The sequence below is a fragment of the Cynoglossus semilaevis genome, chromosome 8 (assembly GCF_000523025.1).
Source record: "Cynoglossus semilaevis isolate Cse_v1.0 chromosome 8, Cse_v1.0, whole genome shotgun sequence".
NCBI classification, from domain to species: Eukaryota; Metazoa; Chordata; class Actinopteri; order Pleuronectiformes; family Cynoglossidae; genus Cynoglossus; species Cynoglossus semilaevis.
Window position 1 is genome coordinate 13,818,084 of NC_024314.1, and position 18,453 is coordinate 13,836,536.

Sequence of the window (18,453 nt, forward strand, 5' to 3'; positions counted from 1 at the left end):
CCCCCGGACCTGTAACGAGTCTACTGTGCCTTCAGAACTCAGTGTGGTCAGCGACTCGATGGAGTCTAAAAACTGGACTCCTGCAGTTTTGGAGGAACCTCCATCCATTTGTTCCTCGTCACTCGTCTAATGAAGTCTGTTTCTGTGCAGACGCGGTGCAGATTACCGCTGTTTCTGTGGAAACAAACCCAAAACCACGGTGTGTGAGTCTGACGCAGGGTTTTTCTCCCAGACCTACTTTAATGGCAACACGAGGAGGAGTAAAAGGGAGTGATGGAGTTCTGGGAGGAGTGACCCGTCTCTGGGTTGTGTTTTAATTAAACACCATTCTTCCTGCGTGTTTCTGAAGGTTGCTCTGAGGTCTAGCTTTAATAAGATAAAAACTGCAGAGAATCGATTAAAAGCAAATTGAATTCATCTGAAGATAACGAGCAGGAAATACTTTAAAAATAGGCTTCATTTCAACCCACTTGCATTTTCTTCTGCTTAACTGCACAATCAGAGAGATTGCTTTGGATTCTCTTCCCCCGACCTTGCCGACATAAAGTACCTACACTTACCTCCCGCCGACTGGGCTGAGAACGCCCCCTGCTGCTCAAAGTTTTCAAAACACAGGTGGCATGCCAGCTTTGGCTGAAAACCAAATGGAATGAGATTCTAACAGTCCCAATGAATGAGCCGTCATGACCAGGGGGCGCTAATGAAAGACCCGCACAGATGTAAGGGACCCAGGTTCTGGTTAGTACCATGTAGAACCAAGATTCTATTGGAGATGGATCATATGAGGTCACGGTTGAAACCAGACTTCAATTGGTTCTGATCAGGGGATCAAACCTGTGGTTTGCTGTTGACTAGTTGAACGCCAATATGGATCAAAATAAGATGTGGCTCCTAAAACATGGAGGATCAGACCCTGCTGAGGTCTGGGTTCAAAACTGTCAGTTGAATTATGGCTGATGACTGAAAACTAACAGGCAGCATTAGCATCATGTGATGAGAACGTGTCTCCGTCCTCCATTTTTCCCACAGGTAAGAGTTTGTTGTTGATCGAACTGCGGCTGAGTTGATGCTGTGCGTGACCTGAGTTTGGTCGTCTACAGCCGGGCTCACTGTAGAAACGACCAAGAAATCTAGTGATTAGGCTAACGACCCTAATTAAGACACTCTGTCAGGGATTACGGCCGGTGTGAGCATTAGCTGTCTGGAGGAATGAACGAGCGCTGGGTTAATGGCATTGTTTTATAAGTGGCCGCGGCCTCTGATGTGAAAGTGACCGGCTTTTATTATTCTATTGATTTTTTTGTCCTTTTTTTTCTTCCTTACATCGAGGCATGAAAGTGCTTTTAAAGAGATTTGTCTAATCACGCAAAACTGAGTAACAACGATGTTACAGCCTGAGAATGTGGGGGCGGGGGGGCGAGAGAGAGGGGTGAGGAGAGAGAGAGAGAGAGAGAGAGAGAGAGAGAGATACAGGGAGACAGAAACAGAGGGGAGAGAGGGGGAGAAAGAGAGTGCATTATAGCAGGTCCACATGAGAGTAGAAAGCCATGAATATGTGTTTGTTTGGTATTCTGTTTTTGAAGTATTTTTGTGTACTCACAGAGTATCAGGTCAAATATCTAAACCTTCATTTTTTTTCTAAGACTTCAAAGAGGGCGAGTACGTGAGGTTTACCCCCCCTGTGGTCACCAGTGTAAATTACACACCATGTATAAGCTCTTCCTGTGGGACTGTCCTCTAAACGATGGGACAAATGTGTCTGTCCACTGTTGTCTCCGTAAGGACTGGTTTAAATCATGGCTAATGGAGAGGACGCGCCCCCCCTCCCTCACCCACTCCCCCCAGGACCACTGCCTGACATCTAAAGTGCTTTTTGACAACTTCCCAAGTCTCCACACACATATGAGCGTCTGTGTGTGTGTGGGTTGAGGTGGGGGACAGCTGGGGAATCGGGGGGGAGTCCGTGTTTGTAAGGGTCATCCTATAAATGCATTGTGCATTTTCAAACCAGATGACAGACTACAGTGCCAGGAACTAACTCTGAGCTGGCCCACCTGACCAACCAGGAGCTTAATGTTAGCCACAGGATGATAAGACAACAGTCGAAGGTTAGCAAAATAACAGTCGAAGGTTAGCAAAATAATAGTCGAAGGTTAGCAAAATAACAGTCGAAGGTTAGCGAAATAACAGTCGAAGGTTAGCAAAATAACAGTCGAAGGTTACAATACAATAATGTAAGATTTGGTTCTTTATTAAAAACGTAAAATGTTTAAAATGAGTGTTGCCATGTAAAGAGTTAGCTCAGAGTAGCTCGCAGTTAGCCAAAAATACCTAGCTTTTACTGTTTTACATTTTCTAAATTTTTAATTTTTTTTTTTTTTTGTCATTTCCTGGTTAGTTTTTAGAATAATGTACTGACTGATCTCTTTTTTATTTTTAATTAATTTGGACTTTTGTCATGGTGGGGGGCTTCACCAGCTCCACAGACACACACCCATCAGCACATCTGAGTGTAGACGGAGAACAGAGCAGAGAAAAGCTAACCTGCTGACAGGCAGCTCACGGGGGAGATGAAGTTGACGATGGAAACTTTTCTGCTGCTTCTTCAACCACAGCTGATTCAGTTGGACTGAATTTTCAAACACTGAATCTGACAGAGCTGCTGTCAAAACTCTGCTGCTCGTTTGCTGCTGCTTTCATGATTTTCTTCTGATTTAAATTTAAAATCTCCTTCACCTTTAGACTGAGTTCCTTCTCCAGTTCTTCAGCTCTAAAAACCAGAGTCAACTGGTTTCTCTCTTCTGAAGCACGACTCCTGAACAGAGTTCTATTTAAGGATGAGACGTCTGTCTGTCATTAACACTTTATTACACAACACAAGGTTTGGTAGGTTAATGTGTGTGTGTTTGTGTGTGTGTGAATCTGTTTCCCCCTGTTTTTCCTCTGTAGACAATGCCAGGTATTTATACTACTTCTGAACTTTTTATCATGAAAAATGGCCTTATGTAAGCTCTGAGTGCTATGACTCACCGAGAGAGAGAGAGAGAGAGAGAGAGAGAGAGAGGGCGCGCGTGTGTGTGTTAACTCCATCTTTCTGTCTGATTTGCAGCTACATGAAAAAACACACACCAGAAAATACATTGTGTCAGTTCACAATCTGTTTACAGTCTTCACTGCCTGTTCTCTGTTCATTTACAGCCTGTTTCTCTGTTGCACCGTTTGCTTTCATGGCACAGTCGACCAATCAGCTCTCTGTCCTAATTACAGCCTGTTTACAGTCTTTTGTTCGGCCTGATTCTCCCTCCGTGAGCAGTCCACACACGAGTCTGGGCTTAAGTTCTATAAATTTACTCTTGACTGACTTTTTTTTTACTGACTTTTTGTCTGTCTGTGCAGCTTGCCACCTGGGACTCAGTTCAGGGTCTGAACGGCAGCCTGAAGGAGAGTCGTATAGAGAGTGGGATGCAGGGTGTGACAGTCAAAGTGGTTACTCTGCTGGTGAGTCTGGGGAACGATAAGTATTGATACACCAGGTTAGCATTAACCTAAAGCAAACACGGTTTAGAGTTGATGTCAATATCACTGTGAGTGTGTTTAAGGTTACAGTTAATTCTGTGGAGGGACTTTTTAAAAGCACATTTTAAAACTTTAGATTTATTCTTGGTTAAGCGTAAACACAGTTATGTTTTTATGTCATTTTTTCCGTCTTTTCTCAGGAGGATCCATTCGTCATGGTGGCTGAAAACATCCTGGGTCAACCAAAGAGATACAAAGGGTTCTCCATCGACGTTCTGGACGCACTCGCCAAAATCCTGGGCTTTAAATATGAAATCTATCAGGTGTGGTAACAGCTAACGGCTAAGGCTAGATAAATAACAACTCAATGCTAACATAGCTGCACTAACTTCTTACCTAAAGCCATGGCTGGCTAACAGCTAATGTAGCCGTTAAGCTAACTGTCATCATTACATGTCATGGCTAGCTTCCAGGCAGGGGGTGGGCTAATCCTGGTTCTCATCTGAACTTTAATCATCTTTGCTTCAGGTCAGTGACAGTAAATATGGAACTCAGCTTCCAAACGGTTCCTGGAACGGGATGATCGGTGACCTCATTAGTAAGGTGGGACAAACTTGTACACCACTGTCTGATCTGTAACCTGCTTCAGTCACCAGGGGGCGTCTGACCGTGATGGCCTTTGTTTGTTGTAGAAAGCAGACCTGGCTGTGTCGGCCATCACCATCACTCCTGAGCGGGAGAATGTGGTGGACTTCAGTAAACGGTACTTGGACTACAGCGTCGGAAAAAACCCGAGGAGAAGATCAACATCTTCTCGCTCTTCGCTCCCTTTGACTTGGCTGTGTGGGCCTGCATCGCTGCCGCCATCCTGGTGGTGGCAGTGTTGATCTTTCTCCTTAACAGACTGCAGGCTCTGCGCTCGTCTGCCAACCAGAACGCTGCACCTGGTCAGCCGACCAATGGTGTAGGGGCGGGGTCGTTGAACAGCGCAATCTGGATTGTTTACGGAGCTCACTGTGAACAAGGTGAGAAAAAAAAAAAACAACAACTCAGCATTACTGCATCTGTTGAAGTACCTGTTGAAGTACATGTGTCTGGTTGTTGTGATGTTTGTGGAAACATCATCCAGAGGTTCAGTTAGATAATGAGTTCTGTGGGATGGAATGGTTGGTTGGTTGGTTGATTGATTGGTTGGTTGGTTGGTTGCTTTGTTGGTTGGTTGGTTGGTTGATTGATCAGTTGGTTGGTTGGTTGGTCGGTTGGTTGGTTGATTGATCAGTTGGTTGGTTGGTTGGTCGGTTGGTTGGTTGATTGATCAGTTGGTTGGTTGGTTGGTCGGTTGGTTGGTTGGTTGGTTGCTTTGTTGGTTGGTTGGTTGGTTGATTGGTTGGTTGGTTGGTTGATCAGTTGGTTGGTTGATTGATCAGTTGGTTGGTTGATTGATCAGTTGGTTGGTTGATTGGTTGGTTGGTTGGTTGATTGGTTGGTTGGTTGGTTGATCAGTTGGTTGGTTGTTTGGTGAGTGAGTTGTGTGGCAGGTTAACTGGCTTGTTTCAATAGTATTTCACAGAAAAGAAAAAGAAAATGTGGTTTTCCATTTTCCTATATTTAAAAATTCACTGTCGTCAAAGAAGAGTCAGTCAACGGCTCTTTAAGACTTAATTAAATTAAATAAATAAATAAATAGGAAGCTGTTCAGGGTCATGTGACCACAAATGAATCAATGGTTAGAACCAGATGAAACAAAATGGACTGAGACAATAGAACAAATTAGGACAAGAGCCAATCACAGCCACCATGATGCCAGGAACTATATACACAGATATACTGTATCGGTATGATTAAATATGATTAAATATGATTAAATATGACTAAATATGACTCAATATGACTTAATATGACTTAATACTACGAAAGAGAGTTGAGTATTTAATACTGCACAGTACATTTTAGTCATTTAATCTGATTTCATCTGACAAAAGTCGACCAATGAAAGGTAGACATTTTAGCTGACCAAAACTAAACCTGTGGTACTGTGTGTGTGTGTGTCCATATACAGGTGGTGACAGTCTTGTGGGCTCCATGGCTCTGAGGATCGTCATGGGCAGCTGGTGGCTCTTCACTCTCATCGTATGTTCATCCTACACTGCCAACCTGGCAGCCTATCTGACCGTGTCACGCATGGACCACGCTATATGGTAGGACACACACACACACACACACACACACACACACATGCTTGAAACCCAAATTAGCAACATGAACTTTATGTCTGTGCACCACGTCGTCCAGCAGACCAGTCAGGAAGGTCAGCTCATGATAAACAGCAGTGAAAAGTCCTGCAGGAAACAAAAGTCAAACGTTTGTTTCTAGTCCAGGTGTCAGACTTGAATTTAGAATGTCGAAGACTTCAGCTGGAGTCTTCAGTTCTGCACTTGTTTTTTTCTCCTCATTAAAGTCAAGAGTTTTGTTTCCTGGCTGCTCCGCCAGACGGCAGGTCTTAATTTATAATCCTTCTCAAAGTGTCGTCTGAGTAGAAAAATGTCTGCGACGTGCCGACACGAGGAAACTGCAGCAGAACGAGGCGTTCAGGTGCATCGGCGTAACTCAGTCTCCAGGATTTTCCCTGGTTTCCTGTTAAATGACACAACCGATCTTCAGCAGTGCTACTGTTCAAGAACACACTGTGTAAATATCCAGTAGAATACAGTGTGGAGATGAGCAGGCGTCTGGGAGCGTACCAGACTCCGTAGAGAACACCAGCAGCCAGGAGTCGCAGACCTGCTCCTGTTTTTGGTGGTTTTCTCTCTGGACTCTTGCTGATAAATTAACTCCATCTTTAAGTAATACATTTTAATTTGTTATTTTGGATCATTTGGATTTAACTCAGTGACACAAATTCACCCCAGGGGGCAGCAGAAAACCCTGTTGGTTCCCTGGAGGCTATGATCCCTGATTTCCTCTCAGGACTTTTGTAGGAGCTAAACCAAGAGGTGAAGCTTTGAACTTGTTTCTTAGAAACGTCTAGTCTCATATTTGTGTCTTTCTCTATGTGCTGTGATCCAGGACTTTCCAGGACCTGGTTCGGCAGATGGACGTGGACTACGGCACAGTTCGGGACTCGGCGGTCTATGACTACTTCCGAAACAAAGGCACCAACCCTCTGGAGCAGGACGCCACCTACGCCGAGCTGTGGAGGAGCATCAGCAAGAACAACGGGCTGAACTACTGCGTGTCCAGTCCCTCAGAGGGAATACGCAAGGTCAGAGTGTGTGTGAGTGTGTGTGAGTGTGCGTGTGTGGGAGGGCCCAGAATGAGCTAAATGAGAAGTTAGCTCAGAGACGGCGTTAGCCTCAGATCACAGCGACCTATAAATGATCCAAAGAATAAAAAAACTCCAGAAACATATTTCACAAAAACAAGAAAATCTGTTAAAAGAGTAAATATCCTCCAATGATTCACATTTAGACTCTGCCTCCACTCATTTGTTAACAGGGTGTGTGTGTGTGTGTGTGTGCTGCTGTAGTTATTACACTCATAGATCTCCCAAAAGCCGCTGACAAATTAGCATTGGAGACAAATTATGTGTGAGTGAATCCATTATTCATCCATTTACATGATAAACTTCCTGTGACACTGCTGTGGTCCCTGTGGTAACAACACACACACACACACACACCTCATTAGGTGTTTGTTTTTTTTCACTGCTGCCTCCTTTACCTTCTGCTTCTACAGCTTGGTTTCTCAAACACAGGGTCCGGCCCTCACATTGCTTTTTAAAATATTATTTGGTCAATTTTGAGTTAAGTTTTTGCATTTTTTTTAAATATATTTTTTCTTATTTTTGCTACATTTCCATCAGGCTAAGAAGAGTGCCTACGCCTTCCTGTGGGACATGGCGGTGCTGGAGTACGCTGCTCTGACCGACGACGACTGCACCATCACCGTGTCAGGAAACAGCATGAGCAGCAAAGGTTACGGCATCGCCATGCAGCACGGCAGCCCCTACAGAGACCTGTTCTCCCAGAAGTGAGTCACAGCAGGAGCACATTTACAGGGACAGTGAGGGTGAGGGTGGGGGGGGGGTCATAATTATATAACACCAATTGATGTTATATACTGTAAAGACCTAACAGATAGTTTTAGCCTCTCCTAACCATAGCAACACAGACAACTCCTGGTCCACTGCTGCCTCCAGTGGTCAGAGTGAAGGTCGTCCTGCTTGATACAGGATCATTTGATTGTATTACCGCCAGAAAATTGATTTTATCAGCAACATGTTTAAAAAAAACCTCTTTTACAGATGTTGAAAACTCCACTGTTTTCTTTTCTGTCTGATCATTTCTGCTGGGATCAGAACAAACACTCTTTTTTTCATGCTCCGCGTTAAATCAATAATTTCCCCGACGTTAAACCTAATGTTTAATCTGAGATGAAAGGAGCTGCTTTTAATCAGCGTAGCTGCTGTGAAATAAATGGGATTATTCTCACAGCGGTGTAAACACAACCACGGCCCACACTAATTACTGTTTTCTTTCATGGGTCAGGAGCCTGACTGAAGTTGTATTTTTATTTTTATTTTTTTATAAGAGCTGGAGATTAAATCAGTGAGCGGCAGAGTCCAAATCTAAAATAATCTCAGTGTGAGATTGGAGAAATATGAATGAACTCCCGGAGGAGAACCGAGTCTTAGAACTTTCTCATCCATCTCTTATTGACCAGCTGGCACAACATCAGACAGGAAGTGATGTCATCGATTCAGTGAACAGTTCCTGATGCTGTCTGTCATCAACAAGAAGATTGTTCACAAAGAAATTGTGGATGTTTGCCCTCAGGAGGGCAGCAGAGCTCCTGGTGCAGGTGCTTTCACACCTTGTTGGTCTGTGGGCGGAGCCACCGGGGACCTCGGCACAGCTCCACGTCCAAAATGTCATTTACACCTCCTTCAAGTGTAACTTCACCAAATTCTGCACCTCCTCCATTCACCTCCTTTATTCTGCAGGTTGGAGCCCAAAGAGCTGAGAAAAGTCATTTACTGCAGCATCAAGGTGTCACAGAGGAGGAGGAGATGTAAGACAGGAAACAGGAAAAGAGGAGAAACATAAAAGTTTGACACTTTGATTATTAACCTAAAGTTACGCTAACTTTTAGCTAGATTTTTTTAACATTTACTTCTTTTATAGCTAACTTTGTGTCTGTTGTTTCTGGAACCTTGATTAGAGAGCACCGCCTCTTTTTTGCAATCCTGGCTCCTGATTGGATGAGATATTTTGTTTATTTTTGTGCTTTGACCTCAGACTGGCTCCAGTTTTTAATCCATGTTTGCGTTTCTACTAATTCACTTCTTAACTCTCTGTAAAACTTTCTCCTCTCTCCGTGGAGCTTTGTCCATTGTCACATTTTCCTTTACTTCTCTCGCCCTCTCTCTCTCTCCCTCCCTCTCTCTCTCTTTCTCTTCCTTCTTCTCCTGCTCCTCGTCTGTGATGAAACTGTGTTTTTATTATTGGGGGATTAATTTGTGGCTGCTGAATGGAGACAAACAACAGCAGTTAATAAAGCAGTCCAGGCAGGACAGCAGCACCCGGCACTTTGGGAATACTGGGAATAATGTGTCCGGGAGTGAAAGTGAGGGCAGAGCTTTTGTTCAGCTCACAGACAATTATCTCCACATTTCTCCACATCCTGCTCCTGAAGCCTCAGCTTCCTCTTCATCATCCTCACATTAATCAGCTCCACGCCCTCTCTAGATGTTTCTGTTGCTGCTGGAAATAAAAACACTGAGGTGGCGGGGGGGGTCCACAATGATGCTGCTGTGCTGACCTTCAGCAAATTAAAACCACAAATCTGAGCTGGGATTTTACACCATGTAAAGTTGTTCTGGTAAAGCTGAAGGAAGATTCACGTTAAGACATCTGCAGGCTAAAAACACTGACGGTGCCAAACCGATGTTACTGACAAAGAGCAAAAATATTGGAAGATGGAGAGAGAAAAATAATAAATGACGGGATGAGCAAAGAGTCAGAACAACAACGAGAGATCGACGTAGGGAAGAGAACAATGGAGAGAACACTCAGGGAGGGAAAATGAAGAGAGACATGATGATGTGAAGAAGCAGAGACAACAGTTGAAGTTTTCCATCTGACAGAGTCCACAGAGAAATCGATCGTTGAAACTCTTTGTCTTTTGAAAAGGCTTCGAACGGCAGATTTTGTCTTGACGATTGTTTGTTACAATAGTGAGCATCATCTCCCTGTGACTGACTGAGGTCTTGAAACTGCTGCAGTATTGATCAGTGCTGTTACCAAGCCTGTAATTGCCCATAATACATCTGTTCAATAAGAGAGCGGCAGCTGTATTCTTTGTTCAGTTCAGCCGTCGATCCAGTTCATCATCTGAGTCCAGAAGAACACACTGTTATTTAAAGGTACGCCATATCTGACCACGAATGACTCACAGAGCGGTGGTGATGGGTCGGAATCGTAGCGTATGGGGGTGTAAGAAATTAGCGATACACTGAAATATCACGATATTCAGTTTCACAACACCGTAATTGTTTTTTTATATTACACACCCCTAGTAGTTTATTGAAAAATTAGCCAAAACAACTGGAAAGAATGAGTCAGCTCCTCCCCTTTTCTCCTTCTGTCCTGCAGGATTTTGGAGCTACAGGAGAAGGGAGACCTCGACATCTTGAAGCAGAAGTGGTGGCCTCGTACCGGCCGCTGTAACCTCAACAGCCACGGCAGCGCCGGTCCAGACGGTCGCTCTCTCAGGCTGCACAGCTTTGCCGGCGTCTTCTGCATCCTGGCTGCCGGCCTGCTGCTGGCCTGTCTGGTGGCTGCACTGGAGGCTTGGTGGAGCAGCAGCAATCACTGCCGACAGGAGCAGCCCAAAGAGGTGACCAATCACAGGGGGGCGCTGCAGAGGCGGCCGGGCCACTGCTGCGAGGACACTGCCACACTCTACTTTAAGGATCCAAACACAGACGCCGGGCCCGACTTAGTGGAGCTGCAGTACACGCAGCTGTAGACAGGGGGAGCCGTAGAGCAGAGAGTGAGGGAGGCAGCAGCAGAGGTGCTGGCTGAAATCAAATTTGGTCTCCGTCCATCACACTCCCGTCCCTTTCACCTCCTCCTTAATGTCCAGAGCTCATGTGTTGTCTTTAGGCTGATGACGTCATCATGTTTACTAACACACTCATTAGAAAAGTAAGTTGTATTTCCTACATCGAGTCGTCTCCAGTAATAAAGTTCCTTAGTGATGTTTCTACTCTATGTATAGTTTTTGTTGTTTACTAGCAGGGGGCGGTGTTGAGCACATAAAAACCATCAGAATAGATCTAGCGTCACCTGAAATGAACTGAATTTGTTCAACAACACATTTTAACAAGTTTTTCAATGTTGTCTCTCTTTGTGAGGGAGCTATCGACTGTAGCTCCGCCCCTTCACCAGAAAGAAGATAACGAGAGAGAGAGCAACACGGATTTAAACTGCCTGAATGAAAGAGGAGCGAGAGCAGACAGAAGAAAGCATAACACAGAGAGAGAGAGAGAGAGAGAGAGAGAGAGAGCAACAAATAACAGAGAGAGGTGGGGCAAGTCAAAATTAAAGAGATTAGAGAGATTCAAAGAGCTAAAGCAAAGGTAGAGCGAGTACAAAGAAAGAAAAAGGGAGAGACGGATGTAGACTGAGAGAGAAACCATCAGCACAAAACAAAAACCTCACTGAGAGACAGACAGTGCTGTAACTGTGGACAGCCGTGGATCCATAAACTAAAGTGTGAGCAGTAAAGTGTCATGTTGGAATGTTGGCTCTTTAGCCCCGCCCTTAACCTGGTCCTGGTGATGTCACTGTTGTGGACAGCATCTTCTCTGTCTCCTTTGTCTTCATGTTTGTGATCTCGTGCAGGTCACTAAGGATTTCACTCTGGCAAAGCTTTCTGCTCCTTTGACTTATAATGACATAAGATCCTCGGAGGGACAGAGGGACATTTGGACAGACAGACAGAGACACTGGGACCAAGCAGAGGCTATTGATACAGGTCAGAATAGACACAACAATTAATTGCACAATATAATTAAGAAAAATAAACCAATTATATCCAGAGAGTGGGATATTTAATTTGGGTTTAACTCTTTGCAGAGGACACCATGTTGTTTTGGGCTGAAACTGAAATTTGAAGGGACAGAGGGACATTTGGACAGACAGACAGAAACACTGGGACCAAGCAGAGGCTATTGACACAGGTCAGAATAGACACATATATGCTTCACAGAATTCCAAAGGCATTTCTAAATTACACTGAACCTTTTGTTTTATTATTGTTGTTACATCAGACGCTGATGAAACTACACCAGGTGCTGCAAGGAAACACAAATATAGATATAAATAAATATAGAAACATGTTTTCACACAGATAGTCACTTGATGTTGAACAGTATCTGATCAAATGAATTGTTAAATTAATCAAAAACATGTTGTTGTTGTAGAAAATACAAAACATGTGTCACTTGTGTCCTTAGAAAATGTCCACAGTAGCAGCTGGGGCAGAGCTTTGACCAGAGGACGGCTGTTCTGATGGTCAGGACACAGATATCAGTGTTCTCATCTTTCTACATGTATTTTTCTACTGCTAGTTTTACCTTGTGTGCAGCTGTGTGCAGAAATGGAGACAGTTTGGGGGTGGGGCAGGAACAGGACAGGGGCGGGGCCTTGGACCAGCTGCAGGAAACACTGCAGCATAAATAACTGTGTGTGTTATTGATGTCCAGTGTGTATGTGTTGTGTACTTTATGGTGACTAATATCTGTTTGTAGTAATACTGGAGCCACAGTGAAACATTTGAAGTCAATGTTGAGATAGTTAAAAATGTTTTCATGGTTTTTTATTTCACTTAATCCACATAGTAATAACAATACAGGAAAGGTTGCTACATCCCTGCTTAAGTTAGAGCTAAAATTAGCCAAAGGATTAGCAAATTAGCTCAGACTATTTTGCTAAAAACAAGAACAGAAAGAAAGACCTATAATATGTTCAGTGGGAATTTTTAAATTTTGCCTTCAACTAATAAGACAAACATAATTAAAATAACAAAGAAAATCCTCATTTTATTCAAAAGACCACCTCAATGTTTCCCAGATAAAAGCATTACCTCAGTCAGCCTGATGTAGGTCAAAAGGTTACAACCATTGACAGACCACCAATAAAATGATCCAGAATTTTCCTGAACCATATTTCAGAGAGGTAAAAAAAACGTGTCCAAATAATAAAAAAAAGAAAAGAAAATGTACTCAGCTCTAAACATGACTCCGTCACTGGGTGGCAGCCGTCGCTCACTTTGGCTCCAGGATTATCTTTTTACACAAACCTTTAAAACTAACAGAAGCCAAGTTTGATTTCAAGCCGCTCAAGAACACACTGTTATTTTCAAAAAGATGTGTGGAGTGGTGACATCACTGCATCAACAACGCCACACAGAGGAAAAAAGAAAAAAAACATCCCCCCACCAATCTCAGCCTCTGTGTCCTCCCTTGTCCTCCCCCTTGTGTTCCTCCCCTGCTCCTCTGCTCCTCCCCTCCTGCAGGACAAAGAGGTGAACCTGGAGCAGGTGCACCGGCGTATGAACAGTCTTTTGGACGAGGACTTGGCCCACAAGCAGATCCCCGGCCCCTCTATCGAGATCTCTGCGCTGGACATCGGCAGCCCAGCGTCCTCACTGGCGCCTTCTCTGGGGACAGGGCAGGACTACCACCCATCCTCGGGCCTTGCTGTGACCACCTTCCTCCCAGGGGAGGGGGGCCCGCCTCCTCCTCTCCCCCTCCCTCACCATGGGGGGACCCTGGGCAGGACGCTGCCCCCGTCCCAGGGCCCTGGCAGCAGCACGCTGCCGCCGCAGTCGCACCACTCACTCAGCGCCGCTCTTCAGTGCAAACACAGGGCGCCCAACGGGGGGCTCTTCAGACAGAGTCCTGGAAAGACCCCCATGCCCCTGTCTTACCAGGCAGTCTCCGCAGGACCCAGACCCGAAGCCATTGACCCCGCTCACAGTACGTCCATATAGTTACAACAAGGGGGGAGAGAAGGGGGGAGCAGGACGAGTCTGGACTTTTGGTCCAGTTTTTGACGCAGAGAAAAAAATATAACAAAAAACTAAACAAAAGTAAATTTTGTATTTCATGATCTTATGCTAAAATTATAAAAAAAAAAGCTGGGGTGGGGGCGCTGTACTGTCTTGTACAAACATGTAAATACAAAGAGAACGATGTGAAGTCAAAGTGTATTTTGAATATTCTCAATTTTTGAAGTTGAGTTGTAAAAAAACTAAGAGAAAAAAGTGACAAAAAAACTCCTAAATATCTTTAATTGATGAAAACGTTACGACTGTTTAAACGGTTTGTAAATTTTGTTCCATATTAAACAACAATGACGCAGAATTCATTGTGATTGTTTGCTAAGTGCCGAAATAATCAAACGATGTCTCTAAAGGACTCATCAATGTAAACGACTACCCATGATGCACCACTGTTAGGACACGTAGACGACTGTTCTGCTCCTTTGTACCAACTGTAGTATATAAACCATTAGCATCAGATGACACATTTTTTAATTTTTTTTTTTTTCATTGATATTTATGACCAAACATATGTTGTTTTTGATGTAATTCTCAATTGTTGACCAATATGACTGACACGTGGGCGGGGCTTAAGCAGGTTTATAACAGGTTGATATTTTACCTGAAAAATGACTTTTATATCAACTATTTATTTATGACATAGTTCAGACTTCCTTTTTATTAGTCAACAAAGTGAATATTGACAACCCGAGGTCAGGACACCATTCCGGCTCATTCCAGAAGCCCTTTTAACCACCTAAATTATTATTCTGTTTGTCTGCACTGCCCTCTAGTGTTTCACGTGAGCACCAAATTTTGTTTTATTACTGAATTACAGTTCTAGAAGGTGAAAGTGACAAACTGAACCCATGCCGGACTTTTGAGGCAGCTGTGACGTCAACATGTCATGCTATTATCCATTAGTGGAGTTCACTGGTATTGCAGAGCAAAACCTAAATTTATTAAACCTTGACCAGGAGAGGTGTTCCAGTGTAAACGCCCCCTTGCGGTGACTTTTCTATCAATTTCTTAAACTGGTGTTGTTAATTTTAATGCGCATCAAAAAAGCAACCGTGGCTAGCCTAGGCCTAATACATAGCGAAGACATTTATCAACAGAAGCTGGCAAGTACGTTTTCTGTTTTGTCCATTTGTTTCCTGTAAATGTCCCTTAATGTCAATAAGATTGGTCTTTAGCAATGTTTTCCATTTTTGTCAAAATAACCAGGTTTTTATGCTAGCCATCGTCATTGTCAAGTCATTATTGGTGAGTAAAGCTGTTAGATTTATTTCTATGTGAACTCTGCATTTCTGTGCTAACGCTAGCACATCTCAACTCTTTAACTCTCTCTCCTTTGGACAGAATGATTGACAGAAAACAACGTAGCCTCACTGTCTTCTTCTCTTAATCATGTGAGGTCAGTTTGTGCTCACAGCACCCTCTGCTGGATCACGCAGGACCTTCTAAAGCCAGTCTGAAGTGTACTTGCACAGGTATTTACCCCAAAATTTTCATTTTGCCCCTTGAGATCCTTTCTTGTTGACTCACCAATGTTGACGGTCCAAACTGTGATGTAGCACTTGATAAAAAGGAGGGGGTGGGGGGGGTTCAACGTCAAAAAAATGTATATTCAGTTTTCTGCAGGTTTTTCTTCTGAACAATAAAGAGCCTGATGAGTTCTGACAACTTTGGTCTAAAATACAAGTTCTTTTTTATTGACCCACCAACAACCAGAACCAGTCGGAATGAAGGGCTCTAATATTTTTGAAAAAATTTTTTTTAGACAATTAATGATTTCCTCTCAGAAAAACAACCTCTTATTGCGACCCACGTGGACCTCGTGGTTATAGGTTTGCCTCACTCTGGTACTGTTTAAGTCCTTTTAGAGCATTTTGGCGAGGCCTGTCTTGTAGACTATATATTCTTAGACCATTTCATTGGAACAGGTTTTGTTGAAGTGTGTGGCCCACATACTGGATATGGATATGGGTGTTCATAGCAGTTTGGCTCAAAATGTAGGCCACACCTCCTACTAACTTGTCTAGCCCACCTCAGATATTTTAGTAGCCAACATCGTCACATTTTGAAATGTGTGCCTAACCCTGTAACCTAACAGTGTACAGTATGTGGGTCACACGAGACCCACATACTGTACACTGTGGGCAACAACTGTACTGAGCTGTTTTGCTAATTGGTATCTGTGAGAGGGCAGATAGTAACTATATGATGACCCGTGTGACCCACGTTCACGTGTTGGTTTGGCTGGCTGGAGGGTACCTGGGAGGTCAGGACCTGGTCCAGATGTTGGACCAGTGCAGACTTGTCTAAAATGTGCTCCATACCATGTGACGTGAAAGGTTCAAACTGTGCTTTTTGTCCATCTTCTAAAGAAATGGCTCATGGTTTCACTTTTTGTGTCTCTGCCAAAGAGATTTTGAAAAGCCAACTGTCGATGAACTCTGATCATGTGACTTTAAAAAGGCGCCCACCCATTCAATGAACCGACTGGAGACAAACTGTTCTGGATCCTCGCTTCATAGACCTGGACTGGGACTTGTGTGTAGGTTTCTTTCTAACTGTGTAAGTCGTCGCTCTTGTCAACTGACCAGCTTTTCACACTGTGCTAAACAACAACAACTGACAGTGATGTCCTCTGGCTTGTGATTGGCCAGTACGTGGAGACGACGTCCTTATTTATCTCTGTTTTTTTGTCTCTCTGTTCAAACCCAGCGCTGTGTCACAGAGACCAAAAAAAAAAACAAAAAACCAATCATCAATTTTCATCACGTCAAGTCTGTCAGAGATTCATCACAGGGAGACACTTATTTTATTTATGAATATGCTGCTTGGAGTTTCTTAATCTTTAATAAAGAAATATGATACTTTTGTGTCAAATATTTGCTTGCACTCTCTAGTGTCGCTCTGAAATATCAGCTTCTCTGCAAAATAATTATTGTTTTTCTCCTTTCTGTTCAGGCCCTACAAACAGGAAATTAAAATGTTAATCCACTTTTTTCCAAACCAAAATCCATAGAGAAGTAGAGTGAGTTTTTTTTTGCCAAGAAGGAGACAGGAAGTGCTGATCTACTTTGACGTGAAATCTGTGATTTTCTCAGTCGACTTCTTTGTGGTAGAATGTGCCAATGACAAATATTTAGTTCCCCAGAACAGTGAGATAAAGCAGGAAACACATTCATGAGATAAGTCAGACTTCAGTTGGCAGTGACTTTTTTAAATTGAACGTTTTATTCATTATTCAATACAAAAGTTTATTATGAAAATCTGTTATTTTACTCTGTGACCTCACAGGAGCTGCTGGTCCAACGCTGCCTCCAGTGGTTGGTTTGTTTCACTGAAATGAACCTCAACAGTTATTGTCAAACACAGAATTCACACAATAGCCCATATGAACTTACTCCAGGGGGCAGCAGTCGATCAGTAACTCCTGTGTAACTCATGTTTTGATGCAAAATCGATGGTTTTCTCTGAGGACTTTGGTGATGGAGAGAACAGACTCAGGTGGTCCAGGAGGAGGTGCTCTGAGGAGAACGTGTCATCACTTCTTGGAAAAGTTCCTACTATATGCATGAGTCTGTGTGTATGTGTGTGTGTGTGTGTGTGTGTGTGTTGTGAGGCCACCCATGATACTAATTTACTCTGTTTGCAAACATCAGCTCTGTTTCCCCCACCTCTAAACAGATGAATTAGCCTCATTATCGCCTCTTTATCTGTGGCTCATGAATATTTCAGCTCCACACTATCATGGAAACGATGTTCTATTAATATTTAAACTCCATATATTGTGTTTGTGTGTCAACCAAAGTTCCCAGTACGGGAAACAAATGCAGTTTAACACTTAATCTTAACATTAATCTTCTGTGGTCATTTTCTAATGCAGTTTGACCAACGATTCCCAACCCCTGGGCTGCGGCACGTTCGTGTACTATCAGAGGTCATATGGTGTACAGTGGAAAAGTATCCAATTTGCTGATAAATGACTAATTTGAAAACTTGTGTTCGAGAATCACAGCAGTATATTTAAATGAAGTTTGATTTTCTCTTTCTTTTTAACAGACTTTCCTTCACAGTCTCATCCCCTGCAGACAGCCAAGCATCAATACTGTGTCTAAAATCCTGCCAGGGTTGGTGAGTAGAGTGGAACACTAACAATGAAGTTTGTAGAAGCTGCAGAGAGACAGAGTCTCATTAAACCAGCAGATGCTGCTGATTTTCACCTTCTTTTACAATTAGACAGAGGAGGAGAAATTAAAATTCAGGGAGTCGGGGCTGAATAAACACAGGAGTGAGTTCATCAAAAATCCATGTCAGCTTATTAGTCCAACATCCTGTCACAGTCAAATCTACAACTCTCCTATTCCAAATCCCATGGAGAAAACGAGTGGTTTTTCTTTTGAAATGACCTGCTGCTGTCTTTGTGTCACTGTGAATGAAGATACTCTAGGGGGCAGTATCAGTGTCAGATGATGATGATTAGGTCTTGTGGAACCAGAATATATAGAATCAAGTCAGGTGGACTTTGTCAGAAGGCCTGATGTGACGGAGCAGATATCCAACGTCAGCTGAGGGGGGGTCACTGTTGTCAGCCAATGACAGATTAGGGTGGGGTCACACATTGGACAGTTCACACCATTCACACCCACATTCACACTCATTAACTCCTATGATCAGTTGGGAGTGACCAGTTAACCTAGTCCTCCATGCTTGTTGACAGAGGGAAGAAACTTGAGAACCTGTAGAAGAACCAATCAGACTGGTAGAAGAGGAGAACCACACACAGAGGGAACATCAGTTTGGGTCTTGAACTTG

The 18,453-nt window shown here is 43.4% G+C and overlaps 1 protein-coding gene across 1 annotated transcript in view; it reads left to right on the forward strand.

Moving 5' to 3' along the window:
* The window catches only part of LOC103382300 (glutamate receptor ionotropic, delta-1-like), a 133,060-nt gene extending 119,115 nt beyond the window's left edge, over positions 1-13,945 (forward strand). The window contains 10 exon segments of the mRNA XM_008315044.3: positions 3,397-3,498; positions 3,717-3,839; positions 4,045-4,119; positions 4,209-4,299; positions 4,302-4,541; positions 5,576-5,714; positions 6,583-6,778; positions 7,379-7,545; positions 10,170-10,413; positions 13,099-13,945. Coding sequence (XP_008313266.1) covers positions 3,397-3,498; positions 3,717-3,839; positions 4,045-4,119; positions 4,209-4,299; positions 4,302-4,541; positions 5,576-5,714; positions 6,583-6,778; positions 7,379-7,545; positions 10,170-10,413; positions 13,099-13,575 — 1,854 coding nt within the window. The 3' untranslated portion in view covers positions 13,576-13,945.
* The last annotated feature ends 4,508 nt before the right edge of the window (positions 13,946-18,453 follow it).